The sequence below is a fragment of the Diabrotica virgifera genome, chromosome 7 (assembly GCF_917563875.1).
Source record: "Diabrotica virgifera virgifera chromosome 7, PGI_DIABVI_V3a".
Lineage (NCBI taxonomy): Eukaryota > Metazoa > Arthropoda > Insecta > Coleoptera > Chrysomelidae > Diabrotica > Diabrotica virgifera.
Window position 1 is genome coordinate 93435172 of NC_065449.1, and position 15624 is coordinate 93450795.

A 15624-nucleotide genomic window follows, 5' to 3' on the forward strand; every position below is an offset into this window, starting at 1 on the left:
ATATGTACGTAATATGAGCAACTTAATAAAACATTTACCATACACAAATTCTTCATTTTAAATACATTTCATGTTTTCATTTTAAATACTCAATGCATAAAATACCCCAGAGATACGTCGATGATCAAAATCTCTGGTGACGGTTTGGCTTCACTTTTGGTCATAGGATTACTCGTCCTCTCTCTTTCCTTGTCTAAGATTTGCTTCGCGTTAGAGATTACGAAAAAAGTTATTTGGAAAAGTTGTTCCAAATATTATTATAACTCCACATACCAAATTTTATGACAAAATTCGCACTTTAATTTTTTTTTTTTTTTCAGTTGTAGTCAGGATACTAAATCCTAAAATTAGCTGTCCCGAGATGCATCTCGAGACAACCAAAAAACAGTTTTTTCGATTTTTTCGTTCTTTCCGCCCAGATATTAAAAATTCTGCCTCTGCCATTCAAAAGAACGACAAAAAATACACGAAAAAATACTATTTAAAAGTTGGCCAAATCATATCATAACCTAAATTTTTTTTGAAAATCAGGCTGTTTTCTATTCAAAAGATACATCTTCTTGAATTTTTTCAGATTTTTTAAAGTAAAATTGCGCTCAAAAAAACATAACACCTAAAAATTCTTCTTTTCTCGATTCAAGAGGTTCTAGGACTTCTGGGAAGTTCAAAATTTGCATGAGGGCATAACTTTATATCCTTTATTGAAAACACAATAGGTCTGGATCCCGCGTATGAAAAAAAAGTTGATTAATAGCAAGCTGAAAATTTGTTAATAGCTTAAGGGTGTCTAGTCGGATAAACTTTGATATATGGGAACACTGTAACAGGGGCAGCTTTAATTACCTGTCATAATTCCTGTCATTTGACATATTCTACATGTTCCACTCATTAAAACGCCCATTTGGTGATAAATAACAGTCTGATTTTTGCATGAGAGTTTAATCTCTGCTCGGAGAGTTTAAGTCTGTTCTGTCGGACAAAATACATGTGCCGTTTTCGTGGTCTGACCGTTCCAAATTTTTAACCTGTTCTACATATAAAACTTCCCCTGTCCAGTGTTCCCATATATCAAAGTTTGTCCGACTAGACACCCTTAAGCTATTAACAAATTTTCAGCTTGCTATTAATCAACTTTTTTTTCATACGCGGGATCCAGACCCACAAGTAGCGGGGCTGATCGGTGCGAGGGCATTTTTGACCATCTTATCCCGCTATAGCCTTTCAAGGCACGTTTAATCAGCTCGGTCAGTGGATGCTACTAACAGTAATCTAGTCGGTAATCGAATGCGGTTGACTGATTAATGTAAACGCACATTTATTGTCCGTTTACATTACAATTTATAATTTTAAAAGGAAAAACCTAAAAACTTATTCATCTTAAAACACCGGCATTATTTCTGAAGGTAAACTACAATTAAAGACAATTATTTTCTATTTTATTATTAGAATCATTACAAATTCATAAAGATAGCACGAGATAGATCACCAAACGGCCGAAGGAGTATAGGAAGGCCAAGAAAGAGATGTAGTGACAACCTGGATATCTGATGAGGAGGCATCCGAAGATAGATTAGGCGCGAGCCTATTAAGGAAGCAGGAAAAATAAGAAGACAAATTCATACCGATATCAGAAAGCCATACATAGTTCGAGTAGACCAACAAAAATCTAAAGAAATTCTAAAAAGGATGACAAGGATGTGTATGTGTACTATCTTCTCTAGTTTTTAAAATGTGCTCAGAAGAGATGTTTAAAGAGGCACTAAACGACATCAATGAAGGCACATCAATAACTGATAACACGGAGCACTATTTCTTCTTGATGTGCCTATCCGTGACAAATGTTCGCGATCATCATGGCAATCTTCACTTTATCTGCAGCATCGCGGAAAAGCTGCACAGATGTTGTGTTGAACTAGATTCTGAGGTTGTTTAACCAGGATGATCTTCTTCCTGGACCTCGCTTTCCAAATATTTTTCCTTGCAGGATGACTTGTAGGAGGGCATATCTGGATTCATTTCGCATGACGTGTCCAAAGTATTCTAACTTTTCAGATTTGATGGTGGTTAGTACTTCTCGGTTCTTCCCCATTCTTCTAAGGACCCCCTCATTTGTGCACTCACGGAGCACTATATTAGTGAATAATTTTGGATATGCAGACGATACAATACTCCTTGCGGACAGCAAATTTTGGTTGATGGCACTAAGCATTGTGGCGAGATGTGTGGATTGGTTCTGAACACAAAAAAAACACAAATCATGATTGTCAGTAAGAACAAGATTGAAGACGAAACAATCTACGTTAAAGGAAAAGCCTTAGAGAAAGTACCCAGATAAAATTATTTGGTATGTGAGCTAAATGAACAATGGGACCGCAGCCTTGAAATAAAACGACGCATTGAGATGACCAGAAGCGCTTTTCATAAAATGAAATCAGTATTATGGAATGGAAAACTGGGAATAGAAATTAGAACTAGAGTATTGAGATGTTACGTATTCTCTGTTCATTTATATGGCGTTGAAGCCTGGACAATTACGGACGCAACTGAAAAGACTTTCCAGCTTTTACATGTGGTGTTATCGAAGAATGTGGAAAATATCATGGACACAACACGTAACGAACACGGAAACATTAAGAAAGATGAAAAAAGAAATACTCAACACTACGAAGGAAAGAAAAATGAGCTACTTTGGTCATATACTAAGGAATGAAAAATATGAGTTGATGCGATTGGGTATAAAAGGGAAAGTGAAAGGAAAAAGAGGACCGAGGAGACGACGCACGTCCTGGTTGAAAAATTTAAAGTAATGGAGTGGAAAAACAACAATATAACTCTTCAGAACCACTCCAGACAGAGTAAAATGGGCCATGGTGATCGTCAATATCACAAACCATACATACTCATAGACGTTTCACGTAAATTGTCAAGGTCAAGACAGCAAATTAGTTACCATTCCAATCCAGAGATGTCGCTGACAGTCAATTCTCTTGTCATATTTAACAACTGACAGTTGACAATTAAATTAATTTGTTATTTACTTTTTATTTTACAGTTTGTGGCTTAATTATTTTATTATAGTGGTATTACGTTTTTAATTAGATTTAATCACAATTTTAATCAATTGTATTAACCTCCTCTCCGTTTTTATGAGTAGAATTTTTAGTTTATATTGATCATCCCGTGTTGTGTTTCTCCACATTTAAAAAACAATATAATAGATCCTGAAACAGTTTACTCCAATAGACAAGTGTGTCATCAACATTTCGGGCCTATATATTTTTGGAAGTTTGTAAAAGATTATGTTATTTATCTAAACAATCATCCTACAAGATTCTTTCAAAAATTTTCATTCAACTCAATATTACATCAGTGCTTTCACGTGACACATGGCAGTAGTGTTTAGCATTTTGAAAACAAATTGGAATATTTGAAGTTTTCAGTAAAACATTGAATTGTCTTTCTGTTGTTTTAATTCCTGCGAAATTTCATCAAAAATCCCGCAAAATTTATAATTTGAAATTCCTACGAACTAAAATTTGTCAATTTAGTTCCCATTCCAATCAAGAGATGGCGTTAATTCGATCCAAAAGATGAACATGGTCGTGAAACGTCTATGCGTATGTATGGTTTGTGGTCAATATCCTTAAAGAACGAGGCACATGAAGACGAAGAAGAATTTTCTATTTCATGCAGCGACTAGAAATCATCAATTTATCAAGAGAGATTTGTGGAGTTGTTGTTGATATGATAGAGATTTGCTCTAGTTTACTTTTTTGGTAACCAAAGGTGAAAAAAAAGTATTCACAAGATCAATTCCGACCACTACCGATTGCGAAAAGGTTAAATTACAAAAAATAGGATATTATTCAACGAGCATGTAATGATATTACATGCGAGTACAATACTACACTTTTTCTACGACCCTTTTTTATTCTGATTAGTAGAAGGATATAATTATCAACTACTAACATTATTTAAAATCGAAAGATTTTATTCTTCATAAGAAAACATATTTTATATAACTATGGCAACACTGTTAGAATCATAAAAATGTCATTAGTGTCATGGTATATAATGGCGGTGGCTTTTAAAAATAAGACATTCTATGGAAATTACATGAAAAAGAACGTTTGCTTCCAATAAATCTGTTGTACAATCAACAGTAAGTGAAACACAATTCATCGATATAAATTTCATATCCGTAAACTCTTTTTTCTACGAGCGTGCAAAAATGTCTACTTTCGCGCACGCATTTTAGTTTAGAAAGTTTTACTTTTCCGCACGCGTGTTACTTTTCCGCACGCGTTTTACTTTTCCGTACGCGTTTTACTTTTCCGCCCGCGTTTTATTTTTCCGCACACGTGTTAATTTAGATATGTTAATATGGCCTTAAAGTAATTATAATACATGCAATAAACTAATATTTAGACATTATTTACTAATTTATTTCAAATATATCTTATTGTGTTCATGTTCTAATTAAATTAACGCGAGAATTCGATGAAATAAAATAATTTTGACATAATATTCGAAAGTCAAATCAGTAGACAATAACAGTGGTTTTGAATCCTCGTCATGGAAACCAAGATCGTCGTCATGATAACCAATTATGCTGAAACTTTGGTTTTGACAACCTTGTCAAAGAATTAATTTGTGTATGTATTTTCATATTAATTAAATTAATTGATTAAGATTTGGTCATTTTTTAAAGACTCGTAGAAAAAATATTGTTCCTAACGCTTGCAGAAAGTCTCTTTTCCGCACTCGACTGCTTGCCGAACTCTCTTCGCGTCGTTCGGCAAAGTCGCGTGCGGAAAAGTATGACTTTCTGCACTTGTTAGGAAAATAACTATTACGGAATTAGTACATATTGTTTGTTTACCTTTTAATAACGTCAATCTTAAAATGTCAAATATTGAAATTTAAACGTAAAAAATATACTGATCCATTATTACAGTTGAAAATCCTTTAAACATTTTTCGAAGTTAATAATTGATATAAATTACAATGATTGTTTTATTAGATAAAGTTTAAGTAATTTTATTTGCTAATAATAAGTATATTAAAAGTGCCATGCACCACTTGAATCTAACTTCAACCCGTGAGTAACTGCAGCCTGTGAGTAATGAGTGTTATTATCTATTCAAAAATAGTGAATAATGAGCATATTATTAAACGGTCGTAAAAAAAATATAATACGTACAATCCGACAAGCCAGAGCTGGCGCGTGACCTTGAGCGAAAATACACAGCTAGAAATACACAATACGAGAAGGTCAGCCGCCAGTTCTCGCTTGTCGGATCGTATACATATATTAAATTATTGTACCTATAGCAATTATGAGCTTCATCTATAACTTTCACACCCTTTTTGGTTGGATAAACGTTTAATCTAGCTCGTTCAAAGAAAATTTCTCTTACGCATTTCCTTACTAATGGTTCTCTTGCTATTTGTAAAGCTACCATGTGTTTAGTAGCTTGCAACACTTCTTCCACTGTAGGAAATTTCCTATAAAATAAATACAATAAAAAAATAATAATTATATTTAGTTCGTTCGATAACGGTAAAACATTACAAAACCTATAAATTTTAAAGAACCGCTTAGATTGACATGAATTTGGCATAGGCATAGGTAACATGTCAAAGAAGAAAAGTAATATTGTGCCGAAGTGTGCTTTTGCCATGGCTGTGAAAAATTAACATTCAAAATAAGTCCGGAAATGGATAAGCTGACTAATACTTTTTGAGTTATTTGCGAGTAAATATGTTCATTTTTAAACAAAGACGGTTTTTTGCAAATAACTCAAAAAGTAAGTATTTTATCGAAAAAACATTTTTAGCAAAAATATAGCCCATAAAAAAGTGAAAAAAATGTATGTATGAGATCCCTAGACCCAGTAAAAGAAGAGTTGTAACTAATGAAAAATGTTTATATTTGTCAAATTCCCAATCGAATATTTCAACGTGAAATAACCAAAAAATTAAGTACTTTTTGGGAAAAACTCATCACAACTTTTTTTAAGACGTTTAAAAAGCTTTATTTTTGATTTTTAAAAAAGTTTCTAGCATTAAAATTAAGAAAGTTACGCTCAAAATAAAGTTGTTCCCTTTTTTTGGTAAAAAAATCGTGAAAATCACCCCCTAATTAGCACCCCAAATGAAATTAATCGTTACCACTTCAGAAGTTGATTTACTCGTGTATGTATTGTTTACTGTAAGTTTGACCGGTTCAAAGTGCTTATTTTTGAAGGGGCTGTAGTTGAAAGGGCTTGAACTAGTCACTAATCGCGAGTGTATGCAAATTTAGAACAGCCATATTTCAACCTTTGCCTTACAGAAAAACAAAAAATTAAAAAAGCAAAACCTACGTTTTTTTACTCTTTGTCATTTTTGGTATCACTAATAAATTTTAAGTTATTTTGAAAAAAAGCATTTTTTCAAAATTAAAAATTAAAAAAAAATTTACTTTAAAACCACTTTTTTTCAAAAATAAGCCCATTGAACCGATGAAACTTACAGATCATAATATTCATATACATAAGTAAAATAACTTTGATACCGTAAAACGATAACGATTAATTTGATTTAAGATGCCAAATAGGGGGTGATTTTTCCGAGTTTTTTTGACCAAAAAAAAGGACCAACTTTATTTTGAGCGTATCTTGCTTACTTTTGATGTTACAAACTTTTTTAAAAAACAAAATTAAAGATTTTTTTGAACACTTTAAAAAAGTTATATTGAGTTTTCCCCACAAAGTACATTATTCTTTGGTTATTTCACGTTGAAATATTCGCTTTGACCAATGTGAACCTATTTTCATTAGCTACAACTTTGTTGCTACTAGGTCTAGAGAGTTCATACATACACCATTTTTTTTTCACTTATTTATAAGCTATATTTTTACTGAGAATGATTTTTTCAATAAAATACTTACTTTTTGAGTTACTTTTGTTGAAAAATAAACATATTTACTCGCAAATAACTCGAAAAGTATTAACTTCGTGAAAAAATGCTTTAGAACAAAAGTTGTATACCACTTTTCTTCTTCGATATGTTACCTATGTGTATGCAAAATTTCATGTCAATCCAAGCGGTTCTTTAAAATTTGAAGCAAAAACCATAATTCAATGGACTAATTGAAAAAGTCTACTTACGGCGATACGAATTCTTTAGCGACTTCTACAGGTTCTATATGTTCTTGATCTACTTCGTGCCTCTGATAATTATCTCTCAGGTTTTCGGCAAATTCTTCAGGCGTTAAACCAAATTTCTTCGCTAGAGGACCTAAAAAAAGGTTCTTATTAAAAACAATGCACCCAACGCACATTGTCGCGCACGCTTTAAAAGGACTCAATTTAGCGCTATTTCTGAATACTCTGGACAAATTAGCAAAATACAAGGAAAAGTTATTTACCAGCAATTGTATTGCTGAAATCGAATCTTATGATTGTATATACAGTAGACTCGCGATTATCCGAGTCTTGGTTATCCGAGCCCCTCGATTAACCGAGGCAAAATTTTGCCTCGGTTTTACTTTTAAAGCCGTACTTGGTGAATCACAATACCGAGTAATAAAAAAAGGTTCGATGGTCACAAGTTATTACGGCATCTGTTTTATGGGCAATTCATTGAAAATATGAAAATTGTGGAGTATTGACAAGAAGAGAATTGTTTGTAGGTATGCTGTAGGTCGAGCTGATGTAGAGTCGGTATTCTCAGAAATTTTTGTGTCGTGTTTTGTCAACAACTTCCTGTTCCTTTTTATGTTGATCAGTGTGAATTTAATTACCGATTTGTTTGCTGTTAAGATCGTCAAATAAAGTTACTGTACGGTAAAATGTTTCCTTTTATGTACTGTTTTGTGTATTTATCCGAGTTTTTATCCGATTCATAATTAATTTTTTAGTTGATTTTTGTGAGTGTAAGAAAGCATCTTTGTGTGCAATATGAGTGGAAAGCGGAAGAGAGTAGTTGTATCTTTGGAAACAAAAGTGAATGCAATTAAGAGGTTGGACAAAGGTGAATCAATAAAGAAGGTTGCTTTAGATTTAGGTGTCGGAGAAGTAACTGTTGGAGATTGGAAGCGTACGCGGACTGAAATCGAACAGTGGGTCAACCGAAGTGTGAGTGGTGGTAGTGGATTGGCCCGGAAGACCATGAAGAAAGGGGACCATGAACAAACTTCTGAGGCGTTGTTCTTGTGGTTTTCACAAATGAGAGGATTGGGCAGCCCGATAAGTGGTCCAATACTCCAAGCAAAAGCCATTGAATTCCAGAAGAAGTTTATGGATGGAGGAGAAGACTTTTGTGCTAGTGAAGGATGGATTGACTCATGGAAGAAGAAATATGGCATCCGACAATTGAACATTTGCGGCGAAAAACTTTCTGCTGACTCAACTGAAATTGGAACATTTTACTTAAAATTACAAAACATTATCCTTAAAGATGGACTAACTTCAGACCAAATATTTAACTGTGATGAGACAGGCCTTTAACTTTAAAATGCTTCCATCGAAAACACTAGCTGCTAAAAATGAAGGAACTGCACCAGGTTACAAAAAAAGCAAAGATAGAGTTACAATTATGATTTGCAACAATGCTTCTGGTTCATTAAAATTAAAACCTCTTTTAATTGGAAAATCCAGAAATCCAAGGGCGTTCAAAAATGTCCAAATAAATTGCTTACCTACAATCTATAGAAACCAACGCAATGCATGGATGGACTGTAACACTTTTAAAGACTGGTTTTTTAATGACTTCGTGCCTGTCATTGATGCCTACTTAATAAACAAAAATCTGCCCCGGAAAGCTGTGTTGTTGTTGGACAACGCATGATCCCACCCAGACGCGAGTGAATTGGTTAGTGGTGACATACGAGCTGTGTTTCTTCCACCCAATGTGACATCTCTCATCCAACCCCTAGACCAAGGCGTTATAGAAACAATGAAGAGGAATTATCGGCGGAGGCTTCTTCAGGTACTGCTAACTGAGCTGGATGGAGGGCTGACTGTAATTGAGGCATTGAAGAAGATCACGGTAAAAGATGTTTGCTATTGGATTGCATCGGCTTGGGACGACGTAAAAGTGTCCACTATTCAGAAGTAGTGGAAAAAATTATTTAACATAGACAACAAAACTCAAGACATACAGATGAGATAACACAGAAGATTTCTCATTCCGATGGATTGAAGTCCCTTGAAGCAGCTCTCGCATACGTCGAGCAACAAGAAGAATCGACACCTTTAGACGTCCTTCATTTTCAACGTTGGCGCAACATCGCCGCCTCAAAAAGAGGAATGAAATTGAAACAAAAATCAATCAAAGACTTTTTTAAACAGTAACATTTATAAGGTAAATTTTTTTATCTTTTATACTACTTTTATATTAGTTTTTAGTTATTAAACACATTAATCGTTACTAATGTACATATTTTTCTATCAGTATAACCAATCTCTGTGTTAACCGAGTTTTTTCGGTATCCGAGGTAGTCACGGTCCCAATTACCTCGGATAATCGCGAGTCTACTGTATTAATAATTTAGGTATGCAAAGTCCGCAGATAATGTGCTATTGTTCTTATAAACAAATTAGTGCTCGGAAATCGTGTTTTATTCAATTATTGCTCTATAACTCCGAAGATTTTAAGGTTACACCAAAAACACCCACATAAAAATTCACCATAATTAAATTCTGCATAGAGACATGTTTTTCCTGATTTACTTCGACGAAAAATAGATTTTGCGTCACATTGGAACTACTAAAATTAATTATCTATAACAAGAAATCGAAAATATTATAACTAATAACTGATAAGACAACATAAATAGTCACTGTCATTTTGACAAACCTCCGTCGGTATTTTCTAAGTGAAATAGCCCGATTCTCTTATCTGTTCTGTTATCTATATCGATATCTGTTCAGTGCAGTAGTGTATTATTTTCTAAGATATTGGAATTCGTTAGTGTTGATCCATAGGGAAATAGTGTTTGTTTATAATTAATTTATTATAATTTTGTGTAATAGAACTAAGTTGTTGGACTATTTTAAAAAAATAGATTATTATTAATTATTATGTAGGTAAGTATACAGGGTGTTAGTAAATAAGTATGAAAAATTTTAAGGGCTAATTCTACATGAAAAATTAATGCCAGTTTGCTCTATAAACATATGTCCGCAAATGCTTAGTTTCGGAGATACGGGGTGTTGAAATTTTTATTTCAAACTGCCAATTTTTTTATTGCTCTAAGACCAGTTGAGCCATGAAAATGAAATTTGGTGAGTTTTAGGAGGTAGTTATTACGAATTTTATGACATACAATTAAAAATTTTGTATTCATCATTGGCGCGCCTACGGGCAATGGTCTGAATTATTTTAAAGAAAAAAATAGTACGCCACTGAGATATTTCGAATTAGAAATTATTTTTAAATTCCACGTCTAATTTATGATAAAAAACCTTTCTTGCCTTTTTTCATATGATGCACCGTTTTTGATGCACTTTCATATGATGCACTAATACCATTTCAACTAGGTGCAAAGCTGCAAGAAATGTTTGAAATTATCTCCGTTACAGGTAACAGAAGAATTTTATATTCATCATTGGCGCGCGTACGGGTAATGGTCTGAATTTTTTTAAGAAAATATAGTACACCACTGAGATATGTCAAACTAAAAATAATTTTTGAATTCCTCGTTTAATTGACGACAAAAAATCTTTCTTGCAGTTTTTTCATATGCGGCGCCGTTTTTATGCAAAAAAATGAAACATCTTAACGTGTACAAAGTATTTGAACTAAGTTTCTATGCATATGGAAACTACCTCAAATACTTGGTAAGCGTTAAGATGTTTTATTTTTTTGTATAAAAACAACGGCGCCTCGTATGAAAAAAAGGAAAGAGATTTTTGTCGTAAATTGAACGAGGAATTCAAAAATAATTTTTAGTTTGACATATCTCAGTGGCGTACTATTTATTTCTTCAAAAAATTCAGACCATTACCCATACGCGCGCCAATGATGAATATAAAATTCTTCCGTTATCTGTAAAGGAGATCATTTTAAACATTTCTTGCAACTTTGCACCTAGTTGAAATCTTATTAGTAATATTTTCTGTTATTGTTCTAGTTTAGTATTATTATATTGGATAGTTCTTAATGATGTATTAAGAAATGAAAAATACGCGCCAAGATGTTTTATTTTTCTGCATAAAAAAGGTGCATTATATGAAAAAAAGGCAAGAAAGGTTTTTTATCACAAATTAGACGTGAAATTTAAAAATAATTTTTAATTCGAAATATCTCAGTGGCGTACTATTTTTTTCTTTAAAAAAATTCAGACCATTGCCTGTAGGCGCGCCAATGATGAATACAAAATTCTAAATTGTATGTCAAAAAATTTGTAATAACTACCTCCTAAAACTCACCAAATTTCATTTTCATAGCTCAACTGGTCTTAGAGCAATAAATAAATTGGCAGTTTGAAATAAAAATTTCAACACCCCGTATCTCCGAAACTAAGCATTTGCGGGCATATGTTTATAGAACAAACTGGTATTAATTTTTCATGTAGAATTAGCCCTTAAAATTTTTCATACTTATTTACTAACACCCTGTATTTTACGTAAAAATATTTCGAATTCTAATGCGAGTATATAAAGTTTTAGGAGGATTTTTTATTCTAGAAATATCATCAATAGTTTAAAATTTAAATGTTAAATTTAAATAAAAAAACCAAAATACACGCTTTTTGAAGCAATATTAAAAGATTCTGTTCTATTTTTAACTTAACACCCTGCAACTTTTTTTGGGTGCACTTTTGCGTATAGATAAGTTAATCCAAATTGACTTAACTTCATCCCTAAAAATCGTGGTATAATTTATGACCAATCTTTTTATGACATTCTGTATACAATAAATCATTATGAACTTACCCAAACCTCCTTTATTACATAGTGCATAGCTGCCTGATCTATTGGCGTATTTTAAGGTTTCAGCTTCTGGTTCATCATCGTCAATTTCCTCAGGCTCTTCAGGAATTTCAGCACCTTCTTCACTTTCAGCGATGAGCTTAAGTCTAAAATTCAGGCAGTTTATTATTTCTCAGAAAAAAAAATAGAATTAAACATATACTATAACTCTATAAAAAAGTTAAACTTTATCAAATTTCCAAACTTAACAAACAGCATTGAATTATACTAACAAACAGCATTGAATTACACTAACAAACAGCATTCAATTATACATTGAGTATTATGATATGGTTCTTTTCATGAGCATTTTTCAGTGCGTCACAAATGATAGAAAAAAAGGTTAGTCCGTGATAAATACACATTTATGACATTTATTCTAACATAACATTTTATTTAAATCTGACAGTTGTCACATTTTATTTGCAATTTGCCATAAAAACAAATCAATTGCTTTTATTGCATTTATAAAATGGTATTTTCTTTGATTTGTATAGTCTTATAAATTGTACAGATTAAATTTTTTTAGTATAGAATAATATAATATTATTTAATATTATATTATTAGCGCCATCTATTGACAACTAGATTAAATGTTATAAATGTCACCGACGAAATGTAATCAGCGACGTACCTTTTTTTCTGTCACATACAATTTAATGCGTTAGAGAGAAATCGAAAAACTGTGACGCACTGAAAAATGCTAATGAAAACTTATCTTTTGAATGAACTACTAATGAAATAAAAAATTTTAGTAGTTCCAAAATGACACAAAATCTAGGCATCGGATAAAAAATTTTATTTGAAGAAAGTGTATTTTTTTGTTCTTCTTAATGGCGGTACAGGCTCGTTTTTTTAATATTGTATTTAAATACAGAGTAATTTCCACATACAGTGGAACCTCGATAAGTCGGCCCCCGATAACCCGGAAGTCCGGCTAAGCCGGACAGATTTTCATCAGACAAAACAAACATTTTTTCATTTTGACTGAGTTTTTACCAAGAAATAAACAATACTGTATACAACTGTACTTAATTTAGATGTACTGTGCATATGTATTTCAAGTTTTTGCAATTATAATGTGTATTTGTTTATTATTTATGTATATTTTACTAATTTTTATCATATTCTCTGGCTAACCCGGAATTTCGATAACCCGGATCGGCCGCGGTTCCGATTAATCCGACTTATCGAGGTTCCACTGTATTAATATACCGGGTGTCCACTTATATTTTCCCCCATTTTAACTGCATATAACTTCTAAACGGCTCAAGATAGAAATATGCGGTTTTCGCTGAAATATTTTATTTTAGTAAAAGTTTTGTCTGAATGGATTTAATTTTTTATATCGTTTTCAAATACGAAAAAAAAATGGCGGATTTTTGAAAAAAACGTTGTTGACTTTTTTTTTTAATGGAACACCCAGTATATTTTTTTTGTAAATTGAAAGAAAGGCCATTCACCTATCCAGCGATATAAAGTTTTTCAAAATCGGTTGTCAAATGACTGAGTAATTAATTTTTAAAATGAGAGGTGCAACTCTCTAACTAAGCAAATTGATATTATGTTATGTGATTTCCACATTGCATCTCTCAATTTAAAAATTAATTGCTCAGTCATTTGACAACCGACTTTGAAAATTTTTATATCGCTAGATAGGTAAATGACCGTTTTTTCAAGTTTTTGGGTAAATGGCCATTTTTAATATCGCTTTTAAATAAAAAATGGCGGATTTTTGAAAAAAAAAACGTTACTGACTTGTTTATTAAAACACCCAGTATATTTTTTTGTAACTTGAAATAATGGTCATTTACCTATCCAGCGATATAAATTTTTTTAAAATCGATTGTCAAATAACTGAGCAATTAATTTTTAAAATGAGAGCTGCAATGTGGAAACACATAACATAATATCAATTTGCTTAGCTATGTTATTTAGGTATGTGATATCCACGTTGCACCTCTCATTTTAAAAATTAATTACTCAGTGATTTGACAACCGATTTTAAAAAACTTTATATCGCTGGATAGGTGAATGATCGTTCTTTCAATTTACAGAAAAATATACTGGGTGTTCCATTAAAAAAAAGTAAACAAAGTTTTTTTCAAAAATCCGCCATTTTTATTTTCGTAATTAAAAGCGATATAAAAAAACTCAATCGATGCATACAAAACTTTTACTAAAATAAAACATTTCAGCGAAAACCGCATGTTTCTATCTTGAGCCGTTTAGAAGTTATAGGTAGTTAAAATGGGGGAAAATATAAGTGGACACCCGGTATTTTTTAAATTGGGCTCTGTACCGCCATTCTTTATTATATTACGAATACGTTTGCCAAATATCTCGAAAAAATATTCAAAATTACAGCCGCAATCTTGGAACGCGTTTTTGCTACCTGTTGATCGCTACTGTTTCCTCTTAATTTCAGTATTTTATAAATGCTAGAATAGTCCACAGGGTGGTACGAACTTTGAAAAAAAAACACAGTTTGGTTCGTACACCCGGTATACAATGACAGTTTATCTGTCTAACAACAATATTATTACAGCGATATTGTTAATGAATAAGGCTATAACATGGTAAAAAAATCACTTAAATCGGACCACAGGTTTAGGAAATTCGAGACATCAAAAATGACCAAATTTTCAGTGGATCGATTTTTTTACACCTGAGTGTAGATTTTCAGAAAAACGGAAGATCTGACAACAATGTAATTATCACTATAATATCGGCCGCATTAGAAAACCCCTACCCACCAAAAGATAATTGAGGGTTTCCATACATAAAACTCACTCTGTATTAAAATAATAGAAATTATTATAGTTTAAACTATTTTATTACGAAACATTTTATTAATAATGTGCCTAATTTCTTACCTAGCCTCCTTTCTTTCCTGTCTTCTCCTTTCTCTTTCTTTGACTCTCCACGCGGCATGCATGGCTGGCAAATCTGCAGCATAATATAAAATGAAATGATTGTGAACGTCATTTAACTCTTCGGCGGTTTGAACATTTTTCAATCGCTCAATGTCGGACTCAGTCATAATACGAAGGTTGTCTGGAATTGGTGCATCTGGATCTTTCATTATGTGGTCAGTTTGATATGACCTCATTTTTTCAAAAAGCTTCAAGAGGTTTTCTTTGCGTGTTTTCAATTGGCACCACTGCAATAAAATTTATATTACGATACTAAATCTAAACAAATCATGTCAGTTTTAGGACATGCAAACAAATATGTGTCCTAGTGTTTTCATTTATACCGTCTTATACTATTTGTGTATCCTAATGTGTGTAGTTAATGAGGGGGCAGTTGTATTATGTCACTGGTAAGATAATAAACCAGTTGTAAAGGTATCCAATTTAATAAGCAAGGGCAGAAAAAACGAAGTCGAAAGTGGGATAAAGTTACAAAAAAAATATCACAACCACAAACCCAGAAGTTATAAAACTTTATAATACAGGAATGGGCGGGTAGGACAAATAGACCAGCTTTTATACTACTATCGATCACAGAAAATCCAGGATATGGACGCTACAGATGATTTTTCGCTATTTAGATTTAATTTGTATTGATTTTGCTTGCATAAGGAGATGGATTGAATATAAGACAGAAATGGAAAATAAAAATGTACAGTAGAGCGTCGATAATCCGAACTAATTG

At 32.5% G+C, this 15624-nt stretch overlaps 1 protein-coding gene across 2 annotated transcripts in view; it reads right to left on the reverse strand.

The window, feature by feature from the left end:
- The window catches only part of LOC114340166 (transcription elongation factor SPT6), a 168549-nt gene that overhangs the window by 83225 nt on the left and 69700 nt on the right, over positions 1-15624 (reverse strand). For both annotated transcript variants that reach the window (XM_050655712.1, XM_050655711.1), the window contains 4 exons: positions 14841-15127; positions 11929-12071; positions 7156-7285; positions 5329-5508 (listed from right to left, as the gene is read on the reverse strand). In XM_050655712.1, the coding sequence (XP_050511669.1) occupies positions 5329-5508; positions 7156-7285; positions 11929-12071; positions 14841-15127 (740 nt within the window). The remainder of the gene's footprint in view (positions 1-5328; positions 5509-7155; positions 7286-11928; positions 12072-14840; positions 15128-15624) is intronic.